Source organism: Sabethes cyaneus, chromosome 2 (genome assembly GCF_943734655.1).
Source record: "Sabethes cyaneus chromosome 2, idSabCyanKW18_F2, whole genome shotgun sequence".
In the NCBI taxonomy this organism is placed as follows: Eukaryota; Metazoa; Arthropoda; class Insecta; order Diptera; family Culicidae; genus Sabethes; species Sabethes cyaneus.
The window spans coordinates 56,232,675-56,251,192 of NC_071354.1; the positions used below are offsets into that span (position 1 = coordinate 56,232,675).

The 18,518-nt window shown below is 37.1% G+C and overlaps 1 protein-coding gene across 4 annotated transcripts in view; it reads right to left on the minus strand.

Moving 5' to 3' along the window:
- Nucleotides 1–9,698: 9,698 nt before the first annotated feature.
- The window catches only part of LOC128738214 (uncharacterized), a 693,074-nt gene continuing 684,254 nt past the window's right edge, over nt 9,699–18,518 (minus strand). For all 4 annotated transcript variants that reach the window (XM_053833186.1, XM_053833185.1, XM_053833184.1 and 1 more), the window contains one exon: nt 9,699–18,180. In XM_053833186.1, coding sequence (XP_053689161.1) covers nt 16,756–18,180 — 1,425 coding nt within the window. In that variant the 3' untranslated portion in view covers nt 9,699–16,755. The remainder of the gene's footprint in view (nt 18,181–18,518) is intronic.

The following is an 18,518-nucleotide window of genomic DNA, read 5'->3' on the forward strand; positions in this document are numbered from 1 at the left end:
AATCAAATAAGGTCAACCAAACGGAAATCAATATTGCATAATCCGGTGAATCGATCGCAGGCGTGAAATAAAGTAATGAAAAATACACATTTAAAATTAAGTATTAATTTTAGAGACAAAAAGTTGAATCGAAAAAAATCTGCTGGGGACACTTAATTACATGTCAGAGTTCGGGGGCGGGGGAGTCATGCAAATGAAACTGAGATCTTAGCGGTTCGACGCCTGCGGAGAAAAAGGAGCAAAAGTAGGGGTATCACGCAAATTTACCATTGAAAGCAAGAAACAGAACACGGTTTAAAACACAAATGCAGAGTCAGAGCTGTGGTGGTGGTGGTGGTGGCTAGTCGGGTGCTGGTGATGACACTGCTACCTACAGTTTTGTATCATCGAAAAAGGGGAGTCCACAAGTCAACGACCGTGCGTCTCCACTGGATTGCAGATTGCTAGATGGAGACGGTCGCACTTCTTACTAACACACTACGAACAACGCGAAAGCCGAATGTATGTAGATGTAAGATCAACCAACGGTAAAACCGAACGAATAGAAACAACAAATTCTAGAACAACGGTCTAAGGGTCAACATTTTTCTAACATAAAAAAAACAATTCGTTAATAGGAATAGGGTAAGTGTTTGGGGGGGGTGTTAGCAAAATACCATCGTTTGGAGCTTTTAATCAATACGCGGTTGTACACTAAAGCCTGTGTGTATTTCTTTACCACTGCACTATCATTCATCTGTTCAATAGAAAGTATTACCAAATATATAGATGGGTAACAAAGATACTGAGCTGAAATACGAAAGTGGTTCTGTAGTGGGACGGTTAACGGTTCTAACTAATGTATATGTCTAGATTTTATGATTTATTGTTACGGTTTTTTTTTTATTTTGGTTGAAAAGCCACAGTCAATATGAAGCGGATATCGTAATCAATAGAGATACAGAGAGAGAGAGACAGAGAGCAAGATAGAAGTAGGCAAAGAGTGGAAAATGAGGCTGGGAATTTGGGGTCCAATACAATTTGCGATGAAGTTTATATAAACGAGAGAGAGAGAGAGAGTAGGAATGAAAAGATTTGTGGGTAATGGATTTGAGAGATAGTTGAAGGTCGATGAAGGCAAATTACATTGGCCGGTTGTTGGAAGGGTTGGAAGTTTGGTGCTGGGCGGAGATTGATGAAATGCTCTACGGTTCGGGCTGGTTGGGATGAACACAGAGAAGGACAATCGAGCGAACGATTATTATGAAGGGATTATGAATGAACAATTCGAATGATTGGGAAAGAGGTGTGAACAATTTTGAGCGTTAAAATGTGCTGAAAATAAAAATCAAAAATATACTGAAAATAAATATATAAATATATATATATAGAAAAGCGTTCAATACTCCAATGGTCTACAAGCAATCAAACCAAGACATTGTCATTTGCTGGTGTGTAGGTGTGTATGTGCGAATTGGCGATTACGGTTTTAGATGGTAGATTGTTTGTTGGTGGTTCGGGTGAATGGTTTTGACTAAAATTGAACTGTTGTGCGCAAAGTTTTGGCGTGGTGAGAAATTATTAAAGGCTATTGTTATAATGGTTAGCTTTTAGCGGTTGTGTGTGTACGGTGTCTGTAAATAAAACGCAAAAAGAAAATAATATGAATAATAAATCAAAAACATTAGTTTTTATTAGCGCTAAACTACAAGACAAAACAACCAAAGGACTGAGGGACGTGTCCGAGAATGGCCTCTCGTTCGGTCAGCCTCAACCTAATAGGCACACAAATAAAACTACTGGAATATGCAACGTGTGTCGAGAGTATTAGGGTTAAACTGAATGTGTGATGAAGTCTAAATAAATATAAGCAAATAGCAGTGCAAACTCTTACCTCCTATGCTCGCAACATCAGCCGAAGCGTTTTATATATAGAAATACGTTTATGGGTTGGCGTTGAATTTGAATTAGATACATTCTCAAATCAATAAGTAACAAGACAATTTTGATGTACTTTCCACACACTGGTCAACCGATTACAGAGACTCAATATAGACTAATAGATATAAAATGGCATATATGGTGAAATATATATGTAGGCGAAACGGTAGAGAAAATACGTTGCTATATTATATAGCCTAAGGAACAGGAATGCCTCGCTCGGGCAGCGGATGAAGGCAGTCTGATGGCGGTGTATATTTGTTTTTTTTTTTTTGTTTTTTTGTTTACTTTACTTTGCAGTTTGAAACAAGATCACACACCCCGCGCTTGGTCCGATAAAATAAACCAAACAACAAGTACAGACGATGAAATGTACAAAACTATCGATGAGTTTTGTCTGTGTGACACAAGGCAGAATCAGTACAAAAACGGAAAATGAGGCAGATGCATCTTGGCGCAGGTAACAAAAAAGAGCAATTAAAGTGTAAGTTATAGTAGTAGTAGGTGTAGTAGTAGCAGAAGAAGAAAAAAAATAAATGAAAGGATGGACATTCGATAGAATACTCAGACATGCAGTGGAATGTTGTTTGACTAGCGAGTAGTCTCATCAAAATATAACTAGTTTGCTTCGGCATTTGTTATCTACTCTGGCGAAAGCTAATCTTACTACAGCTAGTCAACATTGATAACTTCATGACAATTATATGATACTATCCCAATACCATTACACACCGTAACCATGCAGCTTATACTCTATAAATTAATCTACTTTTTGTGTTCACTCGAAACTGGGAACTTAGCGGAGCTGATGTGGGAGCGCCTTTTTGTGCACCTAAATTGTAGCATCTACAGTGTTATTTACATTGCATAACTTAATGATTTGTAGACTAAATCGTTATGTTTCGCGACATTTTAATCCATTTAGTATCGTTAGGCTCGCAAGTTTCACTTATAAATAACGATTGAATTGTGTTGATCAAATTGTTGAACTCAAATGTATAGTGCTATCAGAATCAACTTACTTATAATTAGAAAAAATCTCGCAATTACCTTACTTGTGCTTTAATTTTGTTTTCAGCTTTTTAAAGAAAAGCTCAACTGAAAGTATTAAAACGAAATATCAAGAAACTAGCTGTGATACACAATCAATACACGAAGGCTGCATACATAGACAAGAATTCTTTGCATTAGAAATGGCTCGTATAGCACAAATTTATGATATGTAAAACTAACAAACGATTGCACATCAAATAAAAATAATTGTATAAATCAAACACTCACTGGAGACCGTGCGCCTCCATTATGTACTTTTTGCGCATTGGCGTTCGCTTCAATCCAAGTAACACGATTCAGTTGTTCGGTTAATTTGACAACTAATCATTCGTATTGAATAAAAGAAGACGCTTAATTTTATTGTCAATTCATCTAGTCAATGATTTCTAATCAAACCTAGTCTAATTTATCATTAATAGAATCAAATCTAATATGCGAAAAATGATACAAAGTGAAATAGTTTTTCTTGTGAAAATCGTATGTTGCTTAAGGCAGTGTTGTCTGTAACCTCAGTCACTGATATCAAGTATTTTTCGGTTTATTAAGCTGTGATTGCTATAAAACCCAGTGTATGATGACGAATCATATCAGCAAGTAAGTATAGAAGTTATTCCTAGAGGCTATGAAAGACTATGCTGGTCTAACAAACCAGTCGTCGTTTGTTCGAATTTCGGCTATGCGGTGCTTGCTAGATAGAGCTGTAGGACCTTTGCACTAGCCCCATGGACCAGATTAATTCACGGCTTCCCTATATAAGCTCCAATCGCGAGGCATGAACTTATCCTTCTCGTTGGATAACAACAAATCAATAAAAGGGAGATCAAACTTCTTTATGTAGTTGACGTTAGATTGTTTAATTTTCTCATTTTTACTTTTGCCATGTCTTATTGATTATTTTTAGTACCATATACAGGGTGTTAGGTAGCTTAGTGCAGATATTTCAGGGGCTGTTAGAGGATCATATTTGACGAAAAAATCCTTCTACGCATATGGACAAATCTCAATCGTTACGGAGTTATTGAACATTTTTAGTTTTCGGTTCTGTTTACCTTAAACTAGCAGTGGTATAAAAACTGTGCTAGCTGGCTCGATTCTGTTAATTTCATTCGAAAACTGAGATTTTGTATTACAACATGGTTTTAAACCTCCTACTTCATGAGATTTAATAACTTTATAGAAGCAAAAAGCTTTGAAATACGTGTTTCTCAAGGCATTTTTATCGAATTTCTCCTAAAAATGTGTGATAAAACTGATAGCTGTTATCCACCAATTTAAAGCTCTAGTACCGTTCTACAATTCGTTCTTTGACGTAAAACGTCTATCTCTTTTAGTTTCGTTGCAATTTCATTTTAAACGTATGGTTTTGGGTGTTGAATTAGTATCTGAAAACTGCAAGAATTCATACATCACGCATAGCACACTAAATTACCGCGTGCGACGGACACGATTAAACGCATATCGAAAACAGTTTCGAAACTGACTTCTCGGGTCTCTCTGGGACGTTTCTGAAAACGATTACAGTATTGAACGCATTCTCAGTTTTTCTGATCGTCGGCTACCTAATGCAAGTAAGTGAACACAAATCCAGAAGTGTTCGTTTTGTTGCGCAATGATTTTAACTCCTGCACGTCTATGAAAACGCACCGTGCATCGCTTCCGAAAAGGAACGTTGCTTTCAATTAGGATTCGAGGGAAGCCTGAGACTCATCAGCAAGTGGCGTTACTGATTGACCATACAATTTTGCGAATCGTGGGAAATGATTTCAAGACAAGCACAAGGCAAATTGCGGCACAGTTCCTTGTCACCATGGAGGTGCGGAACGGGCTGAACCGGAAAAAACGCATCCTTTCCATACTACCGGTTCAAGAGCTGCTGCTAGCGAATAAACCTTAGCGGCTTGAGTTTTGCGGGATTATGCAAGCAAAAGTGGTAGCGAACCCTCACCCAAGTAACAATTTGGTCTTATGATGGCATTTAAGGCCAAAATTGGTCATGAAAACCGCCATAAGAGTATAATAAAACTCACATTGTTGCCTGGGTCACTTTATGAAAAACGTTGTTGTTTTTCATACGTGTCAGAATGTGTTCATCGCACGCGGTAATCTAGCGTGCTATGCGTGATGTATGAATTCTTGCTAATTCAACACCCAAAACTATACGTTTAAAATGAAATTGCAACGAAACTAAAAGAGATAGACGTTTTAGGTCAAAGAACGAATTGTTGAACGGTACTAGAGCTTTAAATTGGTGAACGAAAACAATTGATTTTATGACACCTTTTTAAGAGAAATTTGATAAAAACGCTTCGAGAAACACTTATTTCAAAGCCTTTTCCGTCTAAAAAGTTACTAAATCTCATGAAGTAGGAGGTTTAAGATCAATTTTCAGTACAAAATTTTCTCAGCTTTTGAATACCAAAATTGAGCTAGCTAGCATAGCGTTTGTACCAGAGCTAATTTAAGGGAAACAGAACCGAACACTAAAAATGTTCAATAACTCCGTAATGAATGAGATTTAGCCATATGCGTAGAAGGATTTTTTCGTCAAATATAATCCTCCATCACCCCCTGAAATATTTGCTCTAAGGTCTAAGCTACCTAACACACTGTATTTTTTAAAATCATTCTAGTTTTATAGCGAAATTAATTCTTTAATTCTCACCCACCCAACGGTCAATATCTGTTGTCACCAAATCCTATTATTTTATTCTTCTTGTATATCCGGGGATCTTGGCTTTAAAAACAAACTCGTTTTTTGGAAAGGAGGAAGTGTCTGATGCGAAGAATAATTAGTTGGATGAACTAGAAAATTTCAATATAGACCGAAAATATATCGGGGTGATGGCAGGTGGGGTTCGCAGACGCGATCTTTCAGTTGGTACCCGACTGTTTTTCTAATTAAACTACCGCCGTTTGCTATATTAGATAGTCTAACACCTAATGTTGTTTTATTCTCCCAATTCTGTCCCTCCCCGTATACGCGCTCACGCTTCCTCATACGATGATATTATTTGTATGACTGCTCTTTATTTTTACCACTGAGCAGATAGACTGTTATCTACTGGGTCAGTGTGATCTAAGACCATTGAAATTGGTTCGGTCGTTCAAAAGTTATCAACACACAGCATAACTTATGTCAGTAATTTTGCAAAATACAGTCCGAAATTTTAAAATGGTGCATGTTTTCAAATGAGGTATGTTGCTGCTTCGTTGTAATTGCCTATGCCTGTCCTGTCCAACACAAATTATTAAAAATATTAGCATTTTGATGTCACACAATCCAAAACTAGTCATTCCCTAATATTTTAGTTTGTTGTCTATCATACGCGATCAAACAAAGTAAGCTGAGATCTGTTTAAATGCTTTTTATCATTAAAGAAGTCCACATTTCCTACGTTTTTTCGTGCGACGAAGAAGACAATGTCGATTAATCGTTTTAATTTCCGTCATTCTTAGATGAAAATAACTCACGCAAGGCATTGTCGGAAAACTTTAAACCTGTTAGATTTTTTGGTCTATATATCGAACTTTTCCAAATTTTCACCTAAATAATTATTTTTAGTGTCATACATTTTCACCCTTTCCAAAAAAAGTTTACGTCATGACGCAAGAAAAAAAAACAAACACTGGTGGTGGTACATCACAAGACTTGCCGTGTGCGATGACGGCAACTGACTGCCATTTCTACCGCACCAACCGAGTAGTCAACCGTCTATTTTCTGCGCGGCAGAAACAATTCAAGAGTAACATGTGAAAAGGGTTTATGTGCCGGTTACGGTTATTAAAGAGGAGAGATATGGCTTACAAAGCGAAAAAAAACTTGGCGGCCATCTTTGATTTGGCCGCTATGTTGATTTTTATCAAAAAATCGGCGTTTTCGTTATGTTCCCCAAACCGATTCTAATTTCAAGACCACCATCGGAAAGTTGAGAAAAAGTGCTATAAGAATCATTCATCAAGTTAGGTGTGCAATGGCATTATCTAAATAAAACAATTAATTTTCTGTAGCAAGATATTCCATTATATGAGACTTGTAAACCTCGATACAGATAATTCATTGTTTCGTTTATTTAATGCCACTACACATGTAATTTGATGAAAGTTACTCATAGCATTTTTTCTCAGCTTTCCGATGGTGGTCTTTAAATTAAAATCGGTTGGGGGGATCATGGCGAAAGCGGCGATTTTTTTGATAAAAACCAACACGGCGGCCAAATCCAAGATGGCCGCTAATTTTTTTTCACTTTTTTTGCAAGCCATATCTCTCCTCTTTACATAACCGTGTCATTTGTAGTTTGTTTCATAGAAAATTTGGAAATATCACAATAATTATTTGAAAATTGTGAACCTTGCTACAAATAACTGGTTGTTTTATTCAGTTAATGCCATTGCACACCTAATTTAAAATGAAAATCGGTTGGGGGCTCATGGTGAAAACGCCAATTTTTTGATAAAATCCAATACGGCGACCAAATCCAAGCTGGCCGCCAAAAAATTTTTTACTCCATTTGAAAGCCCTGTTCGTCTTCGTTACAGAACCGTCCCATTTGTTAGTTGTTTCATGGCAAATTTATGAAATATCACATGATATAGATCTCAAGGTTTACTCAAAGTTTAACTTTTTTGAACCTGTTAGACCCCTTGGCGAACGAGGGGTACGCTATTTCGAAGTATCAAAAGTGCAATTCTTATTTTTTAACCGTTTTCAACCAATTAAGCGGAGAAGTTCCAAGTAATTACAAATTTGAGTTTGATCTAGAAAAAAATATATTAAAAATTCTTCATGCGTACCGGCTCTTTTTAGAAATTTTTCATCGCCGTGGAAAATTTTGTTGAAAAACTTTTGAGTGATAATTTTTTTCTCGGTCTGCTAAGAAAATTTTCTAATATTTTCGTTAGAAATGCTTAACGCTAATCAGGTCAAGAGTTGTAAAATATTGAAACTTATGATGTCAGTGAAAAAAAAATCATAGAAATTTTCGGAAAAATAGGAAATTTTGAAATTTTTTAATACTGTACCATCAGGACCAAACTGTACGATAATTTAGAAAACCCAAAAGATTCGTGTTAAAACGGTGTAAATTCCAAAGTTCACGGTAAAAAGAGCGCGTAAATTCTGTAATTCATAGGGCTCGTGCCAGGATCCTGTTGTTCTTTGTAGTCGCTCTCAGCCGAGATTTGTCTACGCGACGGTAAGATTGAAAATTTAAGTGGAATCTCGATTGAGATATGAGTTTAGTTTGCAAATAAGTTTGCCCAAGAGGAGCAATTTTGAATTATGAACGATCTTTCTATCGATGTAAACAATGGTTAAGGTGGTTCTAATTTGTCCAATAATTGCAAATCTATCTTTGGCTTATATTCTTCAGAAAAATTAAAGCGCAATTTACCCATAGAAAGGAATTATTCACTTATCATACATGTAAAGTATACAAGTAAAGTAAAACTTGTACTAAGGTCTAATGTGTTTTTTTAAATATAACTTTTTCAATTTCGGTTTCTCACGAAAATTGTCTTCAGTTAGCATTTAGAGTTTGTATGGACGCATATTTTTTCTGAAGCCCAAAACCGCGTAACTTTCCTACAAGAAAAGGTATGTATTCTTTTATTATAAATTAAGCATTTTTCAAATATATTTCTTTACGATGAGTTACATAACCAAAATAGACATTGAAATTCGAAATTGATCATCTTTAAGAACTGAAACGTATTCAAAATGTGCATAAACTCGCTGGATAATGAATTCATGCTCCTCAACCGAGAATGTACATTTCGGTGTTAAAAGCTTTAACGTACTATGGCAAAGTATTATTCTAATAATTAAGCACAATTTATATATATGATTGTCGCATATGTGTGTGCGTGTTACAGTCTTCATGCTTAAACCCTAAATTTGAGTTTCAAAAACATTTACCCATTTACCGCAGTAGTAGTATAACAAATTAGCTGGAAGCAAAGTTTTGGACCTAATTCTTCGGTGCAGCCATATGTATTGCTAACGATCATTAGAGTGTGCTCTGTACATTTCAGCGAAGCTAATTAAGCAAGGTTAAGGGTGTAATGGTATTGGTGCTTTAGTTTTCCACATTTGTTTTTGGAAATGCTCGGCTTTTTTATGCTTAAGTTAACTCTAATACGTAAAACCAAGGGCTTCATCAAGAAAACAACACTATTCGAAACAGATAAAACATTGTTTGTCGCTAATACTAGTTGCTAAAAACTAATCGTAACAGAGAAGGAGCTTTCGCTTACACGCGCGATATCGGCATTTTTGTCTGAGTATGTGTGAAACGGAACTTAGATTAGAATGAAATTAACAAAATAAAAAAAAAACGAAAATGAGAGGAAAGACTGGTAGATGGCGTAACATAAACGAAACGAAACTTTTAGAACACGATGATAGAAAGGTGAAAGAAGAAATATATAGATAATAGGCAGCGAATATATACGTGAGTCCAAATCTATTTACAAGCCACACTTTCATCAGGGAAACAAAATTTGTCATATATATGTAATATGTATATAGAAAAAGAAAAACCGAGTACAGCACTTGCGTTACGAAACCAAACCAAATGTCAAATAATATTGGCGTTTTTGTGTTTTCATTGAAATGTAAACAATTACTTTTTATTACATGCATTTTCTTTTTTTTAGTAATATAAACTAATGGTATAGTAATATTTTTAATGCTATATATCAATAATATAGTAATAGTTAATGGTTTGTTTTACAATTTTCAATAGTTTGCTTATCTCGAATACAAATTTTGTTTGTTGTCTAGTATTAGTTTTCAACTTACAAATACTGCCTACATTATCCAGTATGATTTTTACTTCGCTAGATTTATTTCCTTCCTCCTCATATCCCGTTATCACGTAAAATAGTTTCACAATCCTTATTGTTCGCACTTTATCCGAGAGAAAAACAAAAACAATTCCTAATCATTACAAATCATACGCATCTGACTTCTCAAGATTGTTGTTTACTTTCTCACAACTGGATTCAGAATCCTACGATTTATGTTTAAGTTCTAAAAGTGAGTTGTGAGTTACCTTCGGTCTGTCTGTTTTTATTTTTCGAGAACACCACAATACTGCACGGTTAACCTATATAGGAAACGTATTTTCTTTTTTTTATCGGAGATCCTAGCACTGTAAACGGTCCGCCCCGAACGTTAAGTAAAACTTAGATAGTTTTTTTCCTGTGTGTTTGGTGAAATTCCCGCTCGTAGAATTGAGTTCCGAGGCTGCACTAAGTATAGCGACACGGAACGCAATTCTACTTGCACGCGTGTGTCGGTGTGAGTGTGTTGCTTTTTTTAAAAAAAGCTTCGTTTCACCCTTTCGAATGTGTGTTGAAATGTTGTTGTCTGTTGTTTTTTTTCTTGTTCTGGTTATTAGGCACTTATTAAAAACACAATTTTATCGACATAAACATTTCGGTCTTCGCGACGATCGGATCAGATCAAGTTGTCTGTAGTTTTCCTTGCTTTCTATGTTATTTTTTTCTCTCTAAAAACTGAAAACTTTTCTGTGCTATTCACGGTTGGTAGAGAGGTGGTGTGGGCGGGGGGAAATTAGCTGTGTGGAAGGAATGTTGGAACGAACGGAAAACGGTAACTTTGGTTCCGAAATAAGTTGGTTGGTTTTTGACGTTCTTCGAACGAGCTTCTTCTGGTTAGCGTTTTCAATTAGACGAAACAACTACTTTGTTTGTTAAATTAACTATCAAAAATATGCTATTGCTCTATGTCCAATGTGACATTACTCTGATATGAACATACAAAATTAAAGATTTACACTAGATGTCATAACCGGATTATTGAGTTTGCTGACATTTACCTTACGTAGACATTGACGCGCGATTTGTTGATGCTGTTGGTAGATTTTGTACGTTTGTTATTGTTTTCGTTCCGGTAAAGAACCTACGGAGCGGGGGAAAACGATCAATTTTTAGGACTTAGCAATCCTAATGGAAGGATTACTGTTGACGTGGATTATGATATATGGTTTTTACATTTATTGAAAAGTTTGACGTTTGTTTAAGACTTAGATTCCGCACGTTATACTTACATAATCGCAAATTACTGTTTGGCGTACCTAAGTAATGAATAAGACGTATACAATTATTTGTTTTCAATAGCGCATGTTATGAATAGATTTTTACTGAATTTTTCGGCTTTCTAATCAAACAGGAAAAACCATTGACGTCGTCTTTTCTAAATGACACTGTTGTAACAAGCTTGATTTGTTGTGACATACGTTGTCTCTCATTTTGAAATTAAAAAAAAATATCACTGTAATATAAAAAACTATCATCAACATCAGCAAGAACATTTTTAATCTGGTTCGAAGAAACTGGCACATACAATAGAGGTTTTCCGTCAGATCATACTCCTCCTTTTCTTATTTTTCTCGAAAGTACTCCCAATACGAGTGACAATGATGCAAAAATATATTTTTTTCGTTGACTCTAGAATTTACTACGATTTTTTAAACAATGCAAATTACAAGAATGTTGAGTTTCTTTTCACCATATCACGAAAGTTGAGTTTTAAACAATTCGTTTCGACTGCACTGTTTATCAAAATTTTCAGATTTTCTGGCAGCATTGCACAACAGATTTTGGCATATGTGTATCAGGGGTTGAGTGAAAAGGACAAAACGGATGAAAAACTAATGATTACCTTCTTTTTCGTTTCGTGTGTTGCTTGCCACAAGAGTAAAGAGTGGCACAAATGGTTTCGAAGTGGTGAAAATAGAGGACACTGGTACAAAAAGGCATGTAATACATCCGAGAAGTGATGGGTTGAAATATACATATTCTAGTTTTTCATTTTTACAGTAGTTAGAGGCTTTATTAAAGAAAGTTTTATATGGGTATCATTTCTAAGAGTCAAAACCGAACATTGAATGAAGATAAAATTTGACGGAAAACCTCTATTAAAAACCTATTAAATGAACTTTGACAATGGTATTCTGAAATACGATCCGACCAGTAGACGTTCAGTCACAATCGTCATAATAACTTCCATAGTTGGAAACATGATCTAAACATTTCACTCTAGATTCAGGATAGCAATTTTAATTGGAAATGATCTGATTGAAAAGGTCTACTTAGAGATCAACCTAGCTTTCCACGAATGAGCATGATAGACAGTGCCAGCATGCTGTCAGTCGATTTTGACATTTCACGCAGGTGCAGTACACTAAATTCCACCATTAAAGTTGATGAACTTTCGATTTGGTTATGCAGTAGTAATACTAATGTAATCTCTGGGAAAGAGCGACTGAGAGCCGAGATAACTAATTTATATTTTTTCCAATAAAAACCCAATAAATTTGTAATAATCACTTTGTTTTGGAATATCAGTAGTCGCCGGCATGCTGGCATTCGTGGAAAACTGGATCGTTTTTCTTTTATGGTAACAAACAGGTCACGGTCGAAAGTGGTGGCCATCTTACTGTAATTCCGCGTCGGCTAATCTTGGTGAGTAGGTTTGTTTACATCTATAGAATATATGCACTAAAAAAGGTCAAAATGCACGCGGCTTCGGGGAACGTTTGTTTTTTCTACATTCAACCAACAAAAGGGCGTGAGAGTTTATGTCCCTTTTGTTGATTCAATCTAGAGCTGATGTGAGTGTATATGTATGTTAGTGTCAGTAACAAATTGTGTATTGTGCTGCGGGCAATAGTGGTTAGGGGGGTAGCATAGATGTAATTAAATCGAAAGTAATCAGACTGTCAATAAACAAATACAGCAGTTATGATGGAGTCTTGACTTTTTTGCAACAATTTTTTTTGCGAGATCTATACATGGTATTGAACATATGTATGATATTTATATAGATAGAAAGCGATAACAAATCTATACATAAACAGCAATTCTCTAGCTCAAATCCCATATACTTAACAAACAAAGCAGTTTTGTTTAACTTTTATTGCTAACCATCAACCATATTTTTGTTTAGAAGTTGGGTGTGTTTTTGTATAAAGCTCATTCGACTTTTTTGTTTGCGAAATGTGTAACGAAATATTCCAAAGGTACGATAGAAAAAAAGGGTAGCCAACAGTTGCGTTCAAATTCGGTTCAAAGCGGTTCTACCGAAAACTGTCTAATAAATATGCGATAATATTTAAATATAACTTATTTCTAGAACCAGGTTACTGTGGTGAGGCGAGGGGCGAGAGAATAGTATTAGTGATTGGTTGTTTGATTAAGCGTGGTAAGGGTGGTGGCAGCTTTTTCTGTCCTATAACGTTAAAAACAAACACCTCGATTGATTGTAGTACTTCGATACTGACAAAATTCTAGAACAAATGTTAAAAAGCGGCGCGTGACGGTTTGGTGTTGGGTGCGGGGAAGGGAGTTTAAGCAATTGATAGAATTTTCGAGCAATTTTGCAAAATGAAACTATTCAGATTCGTTTAGTGCTAGTAGTGGTGATTTTGGTGGTGGTGGTGGTGTTGGCAAAGGGGGATATGGTGCAAGAGGAATTCGCATCGTGAGAGGGCGAGAACAAGCTTTTTTAGGCGTTTTAGGCTACTTTAGAAATTCAATACTAGGCGAACGTTTAAGGCATAACAGAAAAAAAACTTACACTACACAACTAAGTGATACACAGTAAAAATACGCTCAAGTTAAGCAGGTTTTACTTTTAATTGTAATATTTTCGCGACGTTTTACATATGAGGCAAATAAACTTTCCGCAACCGTAAGATTTGAAAGTGACACATAGGCGAAAACAAAACAAAAACACTGGTCAAAAATCACTGTAGCATTCTTCGGTTCAATGGGTCAGATAAAAACAGCATAATTAAACAGAACAGAAGGAAAAGTTGAAATTGTGAACACGATATAGTTTCGTAGTATTTTTACTGTTACACATTTGTTTCAAATGCAGCGCAAAAGAGGAGTACAGTGAATTAGTGGTAGCATCCTAACGCTGAGCATTTTTTTACTTTGCAGATGTTGGTTTCTTGGTTTTAAACATTTATTTCTCTAGTCTGTACTACTAAACTATGCTCTTTGGCCGAACCGATTGGCTGGCGACCATTGATCTATGCAGCATTTTCAACCCTTTTCCATTTTCCGAATACACCTTCACGTGTTTACTCATGCAGTTTTGGTTTTTACCCATAATAGAGCAACGATTTACAATTTTGGGGAGGAGTAAAACTACTGTTATCATACTTTGTTTTGTTTTGTTGGTTTATTATCAATGCAAATAGTTTTCGTTCAATGATTGTTTTAGTTTTTTTCTTTTTCTTTTCTAGGTGAGTACAATTCTACAAAGTTTTTTGTTTGTTTAGCAATAGGACACTAGTGGGTTTAAACTACGATATTTTTTACTTTATCTGATAAAACACGCGTAAAATCAATTCTGCCTGGGAGTATGTATATGCTGAACGTGGTAGGCGTAGTATGTGTGTACGTGTACGTGCAGAAATTCTGGTTTATACTAAATTTTCTCAAACATGTACAAATATATACTATAATATGAAAATGTGTATGTGGGTGTGTTTGTTTTGTTACTGGTGAAGTAGGTAACTACTTGAGTCACTCTTTGCTAACACGACCGTATGTAACTCTGGCGATACTTTACAATATCCCACTGTTTCTTTATTTTTCTACACTTTTTTGACATCAGTAATAGTAGCAGCAGTAGTAGTTATAGTAGTAGTAATAGTAGTAGTAATAGCGTTGCTCGAGCTGTTCGTTTTTTTCTTGCTGGGTGAATTAAATTCACGGTTTATGGTTTTTACTCGTCAGTTTATTTTTCGTTTATAAAATTACTGTAGCAGCAGCAGTAGTAGCCGTTGTAGGTAATGATAGTAGTTTTAATAGCAGTAGTAATAGTGTTAATAGTCACTAAGCATCTCATTGGATTGGTTTTTTATCAGATTTATTTATTTTCTTTATTATTTACCAACAGTTGATTGGGGAAAAGTCGCATATGTGGTATGCCCATGGGACTTTAAAGCCATTTTTATTTATCTTTACGGATTCGTCTGAGTAGGCATTTTTTCTCCGTGCTTAGTCAACTGTTTATAGGGGATACACAACCTTTCGAATATTGTTACTCATATAATAATGTATTTTTCTCGGCGAGACGCCGATTCACTAATCCTACAATCTATGATGGATAGCAACGAACCGTGTAAGTATATTCTGCATAAAAATAGTAAGTGAATAAGTATCAAGGAACACTAAATCAATTCGAAGGTAGAAAACAATCTTATCACAACGACATTTTCATCGATCAATTCTCCAGCTATTTACAAATAATTATTCTATAAATCTACAATTCTGCCCATCTCATCCTGTCCTGGTGGGCTGCCTACCATAGAAATAATCTCCTAAAATCCTAGCTTATATCGAACTTAGCGAACTTCAAACAAAATCGTAAACAAAATAAACAAAATGCACTTCTAGGTTTGTTTTAAAAACTTCACTTTTTGCGTGAACCCAGTGCTGCTGCTGGCTGCTGGCTCAACCTACAATGACTACAATGTGTTCAAAATCTGATTTGTTACGTTAAAAGCTTACGTTTCTAAATTGTTCTCTACTAAATGTTATTCACTTTGCCATTAAACAAGACGCTATTCAGGAAGCTGTACAAGTCGTATAAATAGAGGAGTGACAAAAACAAAAAACAAAAACAAAACCAGCTAAAACGTAAACTACGATGACAGTTTAGAGTTCTGCGGCAACTCTGGCAGAACGTGTGCTGATTGCGTTGCGTTTCGTGTATGCGTGTGTTTTTTTTTCTTTGTATAAGTGCGATTTGAAGCCATCACTTCTTGCGCTTGCGTTGCTATGGTTGTTGTTGTTGCTTACAGTTTTTTTTAGCGCAGCATGTACTCGTGTGAAGCTATCACAGTTGTTTTTCATTTTGATTTTTCCTTGTTTACGCAGGAAAACCTCCAGTTTGAAACTTATTCGGCCGGTGACTATTAGTATTAGTACGTTTGTTTACGACAATCCGACGATCGCGATCGCGTATAGTAGTGGCACCTCCGCTGGTTTTCTTTTTCCTCCAAAACTACCCGTAACGTAACATAAATCTATCGAAAACAAAAATACGTAAATCGAGACGACTACAACGGTTCTTTTTTTTAAGGTTTATATAGGTAAACCGATTGTTTCGAAAATTAATTGCACTTAACATTCACTAATTTTTATCAGTACCCAAACGAGAAACGGAACGGAACGAAAAAAGAAACGAAACAAAAACAATGCTATTCTTCTTTCTCTAGACACAATGAGCTTAACCTTTTTGACCGGACAAGATTGTTCAACGTAAACCGTAGTGCGCTTCTTCCTCACTAAACCTAACCTTTGTATGCTTGATTGAACCTTACTTTGTGAGTGGGTGTATGTAAAATAACGGTATTGTTTTGTTTTGTTTTTTTTCTAGATAAAATGGTGTTACTCTCTGTTATTTGTTTTCATTTTTATATTCATGGTGATTTTACTTCCGTTACTTCCTCTCAAGTGTTTTTTTTTATATTCAGGCACTATCATCATTATTTTCTTATTGTATTAATACGATTTTCTGCTCTATTAGAGTGCGAGTTTTCTTTTTATCTTCGCTAAAACATGGCAACGAGTAGTGTGAGATGAATGCATTGGTGTTTGTGGATGAGTTTTGAGTTCGTGCGTGACTTTGACGGGCGCTTCTGTATTATTTATATGGCAATTGATGAGTTTGTATGGGTGTGTAGGTGTGTGTGTGCATGTGCGTACGGGGAATTCGTTAGCTGAGAGTTTGACAGCTTACGATGTTTTCATTTTTTTGTAGGGGTTTAGTACCATTGCACTGCCTGTTGTTGGATTGGTGGCAACTTGTTGCACTTGGGGGATTGCACCGGGAATTGCGGTAAGGTTAGCAGTCGGAATCGCCGTGTGGATTGGGCTTCCGAATTGGTAGCCCGCGGCAGCCTGGAAAGCAGGATACATCAGGCTTTGGCTCATGAGTTGCTGCTGAGCGACGGCGGCGGCAGCTGCGTACGGATTAGGAACCATGTTAGCGGGAACCTGAGGGCGGAGCATTTGTGTGTAGGCTGCCTGTGATAAAATGGGTGGAGGCGGACGTGTTAGGGCCGGTAGTAATGTTTGCTGTGGAGTTGCGGCAGCCATAGCAACAGCCGGAGTGCCAATGCGAGGTGGCGGATAAGCAGGAGCCGCGGCTGAAGGAGTGGCAACCCCTGTGGCACCAGCAGTAAGATACGATTGGCTTGGCTGAAGCATTGCCGATTTGTTCAGAGCTACTCCGGTATAGCTGAGGGCAGTTAGTGGTTTACCGGTGAGGGCACCCGATACAGCCGCCATTTTGAGAGCGTTAGCGTAGTTCTTTTGGGCGACCTCTTTGGCGAGATTAGCTGCCTCTGTGTAGTGTGCGGTGTACTGTGCGGAAGCGGCTGCAGCTTGGTTGGCCTGTGCTACGGCGGCAGCTTGGGCATGGGCGACTTGTACGGCTTGAGCCTGAGCCTGAGCCTGAGCCTGAGCTTGTGCTTGAGCTTGCATACTGGCGACGGCGGCATTGTAGCTGTTAATGTGCGCAGCAGAGGAGTAGGATAGCATGGTGCTTGTGATGGGAACTGGAACCGACTGGGTGGACGAGGTGGTTACAAGCGTTTGCGAAAGGGAACTGGCGGTCGAGGAGGTGGTCGGCGATGTTAGTAGCGAGCTGCCGTTGGCTTCGCTGGCGGACGAATCTTCCTTATCGCTGAGGTGGGTTTCGGTTTTAATGCTGAGATCGCTATCTGAGTGCATCGCCTGACCGTTGGACAGGTGATTTAGGCCCGTACCAACTGAGGCAACCGATTGCAACGAAAGTGATTTGACAAGAGTTGTGTTTTTGTTATTGACTTTGCTGTTGTTGTTGTTGTTGCTGCTATTATTGTTATTATTATTATTAACACTGTTACCACTGCTAGTATAGTAACTGCTGCTGGTCAAGTTGGTGCTTTGAGCACTATTACTACTACTGTTATTAGCAATTAGGGTTGCTGTGGATGTTTGTGGAATATAAGTAGCAGATGTTGCTGAAGGACTGGGTGTTGGGTACTCACATGATACTGGCACGAATGGCTGCTGGAGCTGCATCAGCTGCTGGTAGGTCGTTGCGCCGGGCTGGTAGACCGGGATTCCAGATTTGTCGGCGGCCGTTCGCTTGTACGGCACCATTCCCGGGAAAGCCTGTTCACATCGATTGCACACAACGTTTCATTGTTGTTGTTGTTTTTTGTGTTCACAGCGCAGTGCACAATGAGAAGAGAAGAAAAGAGGAAAAGCGATGTAAACAAGTGGATCAATTATTTACAACAATAGTTAGTTTTGTTCGCCGCTCGTTTTGTAAAAAAAAATAAACAATACAATGGAATGAAGTATACAAATCAGCACATTTTAGTCATACAGGGTCTTTCGGGGTACAGCGATGGAAAGTAAAGGAGATAGAGAGAGAGATAGTAGCTTTTCAAACTACAGCGTCTTGCATAAAGAGAGTGAGTTTTCTCGACTGCGCAGGTTATTCAAAA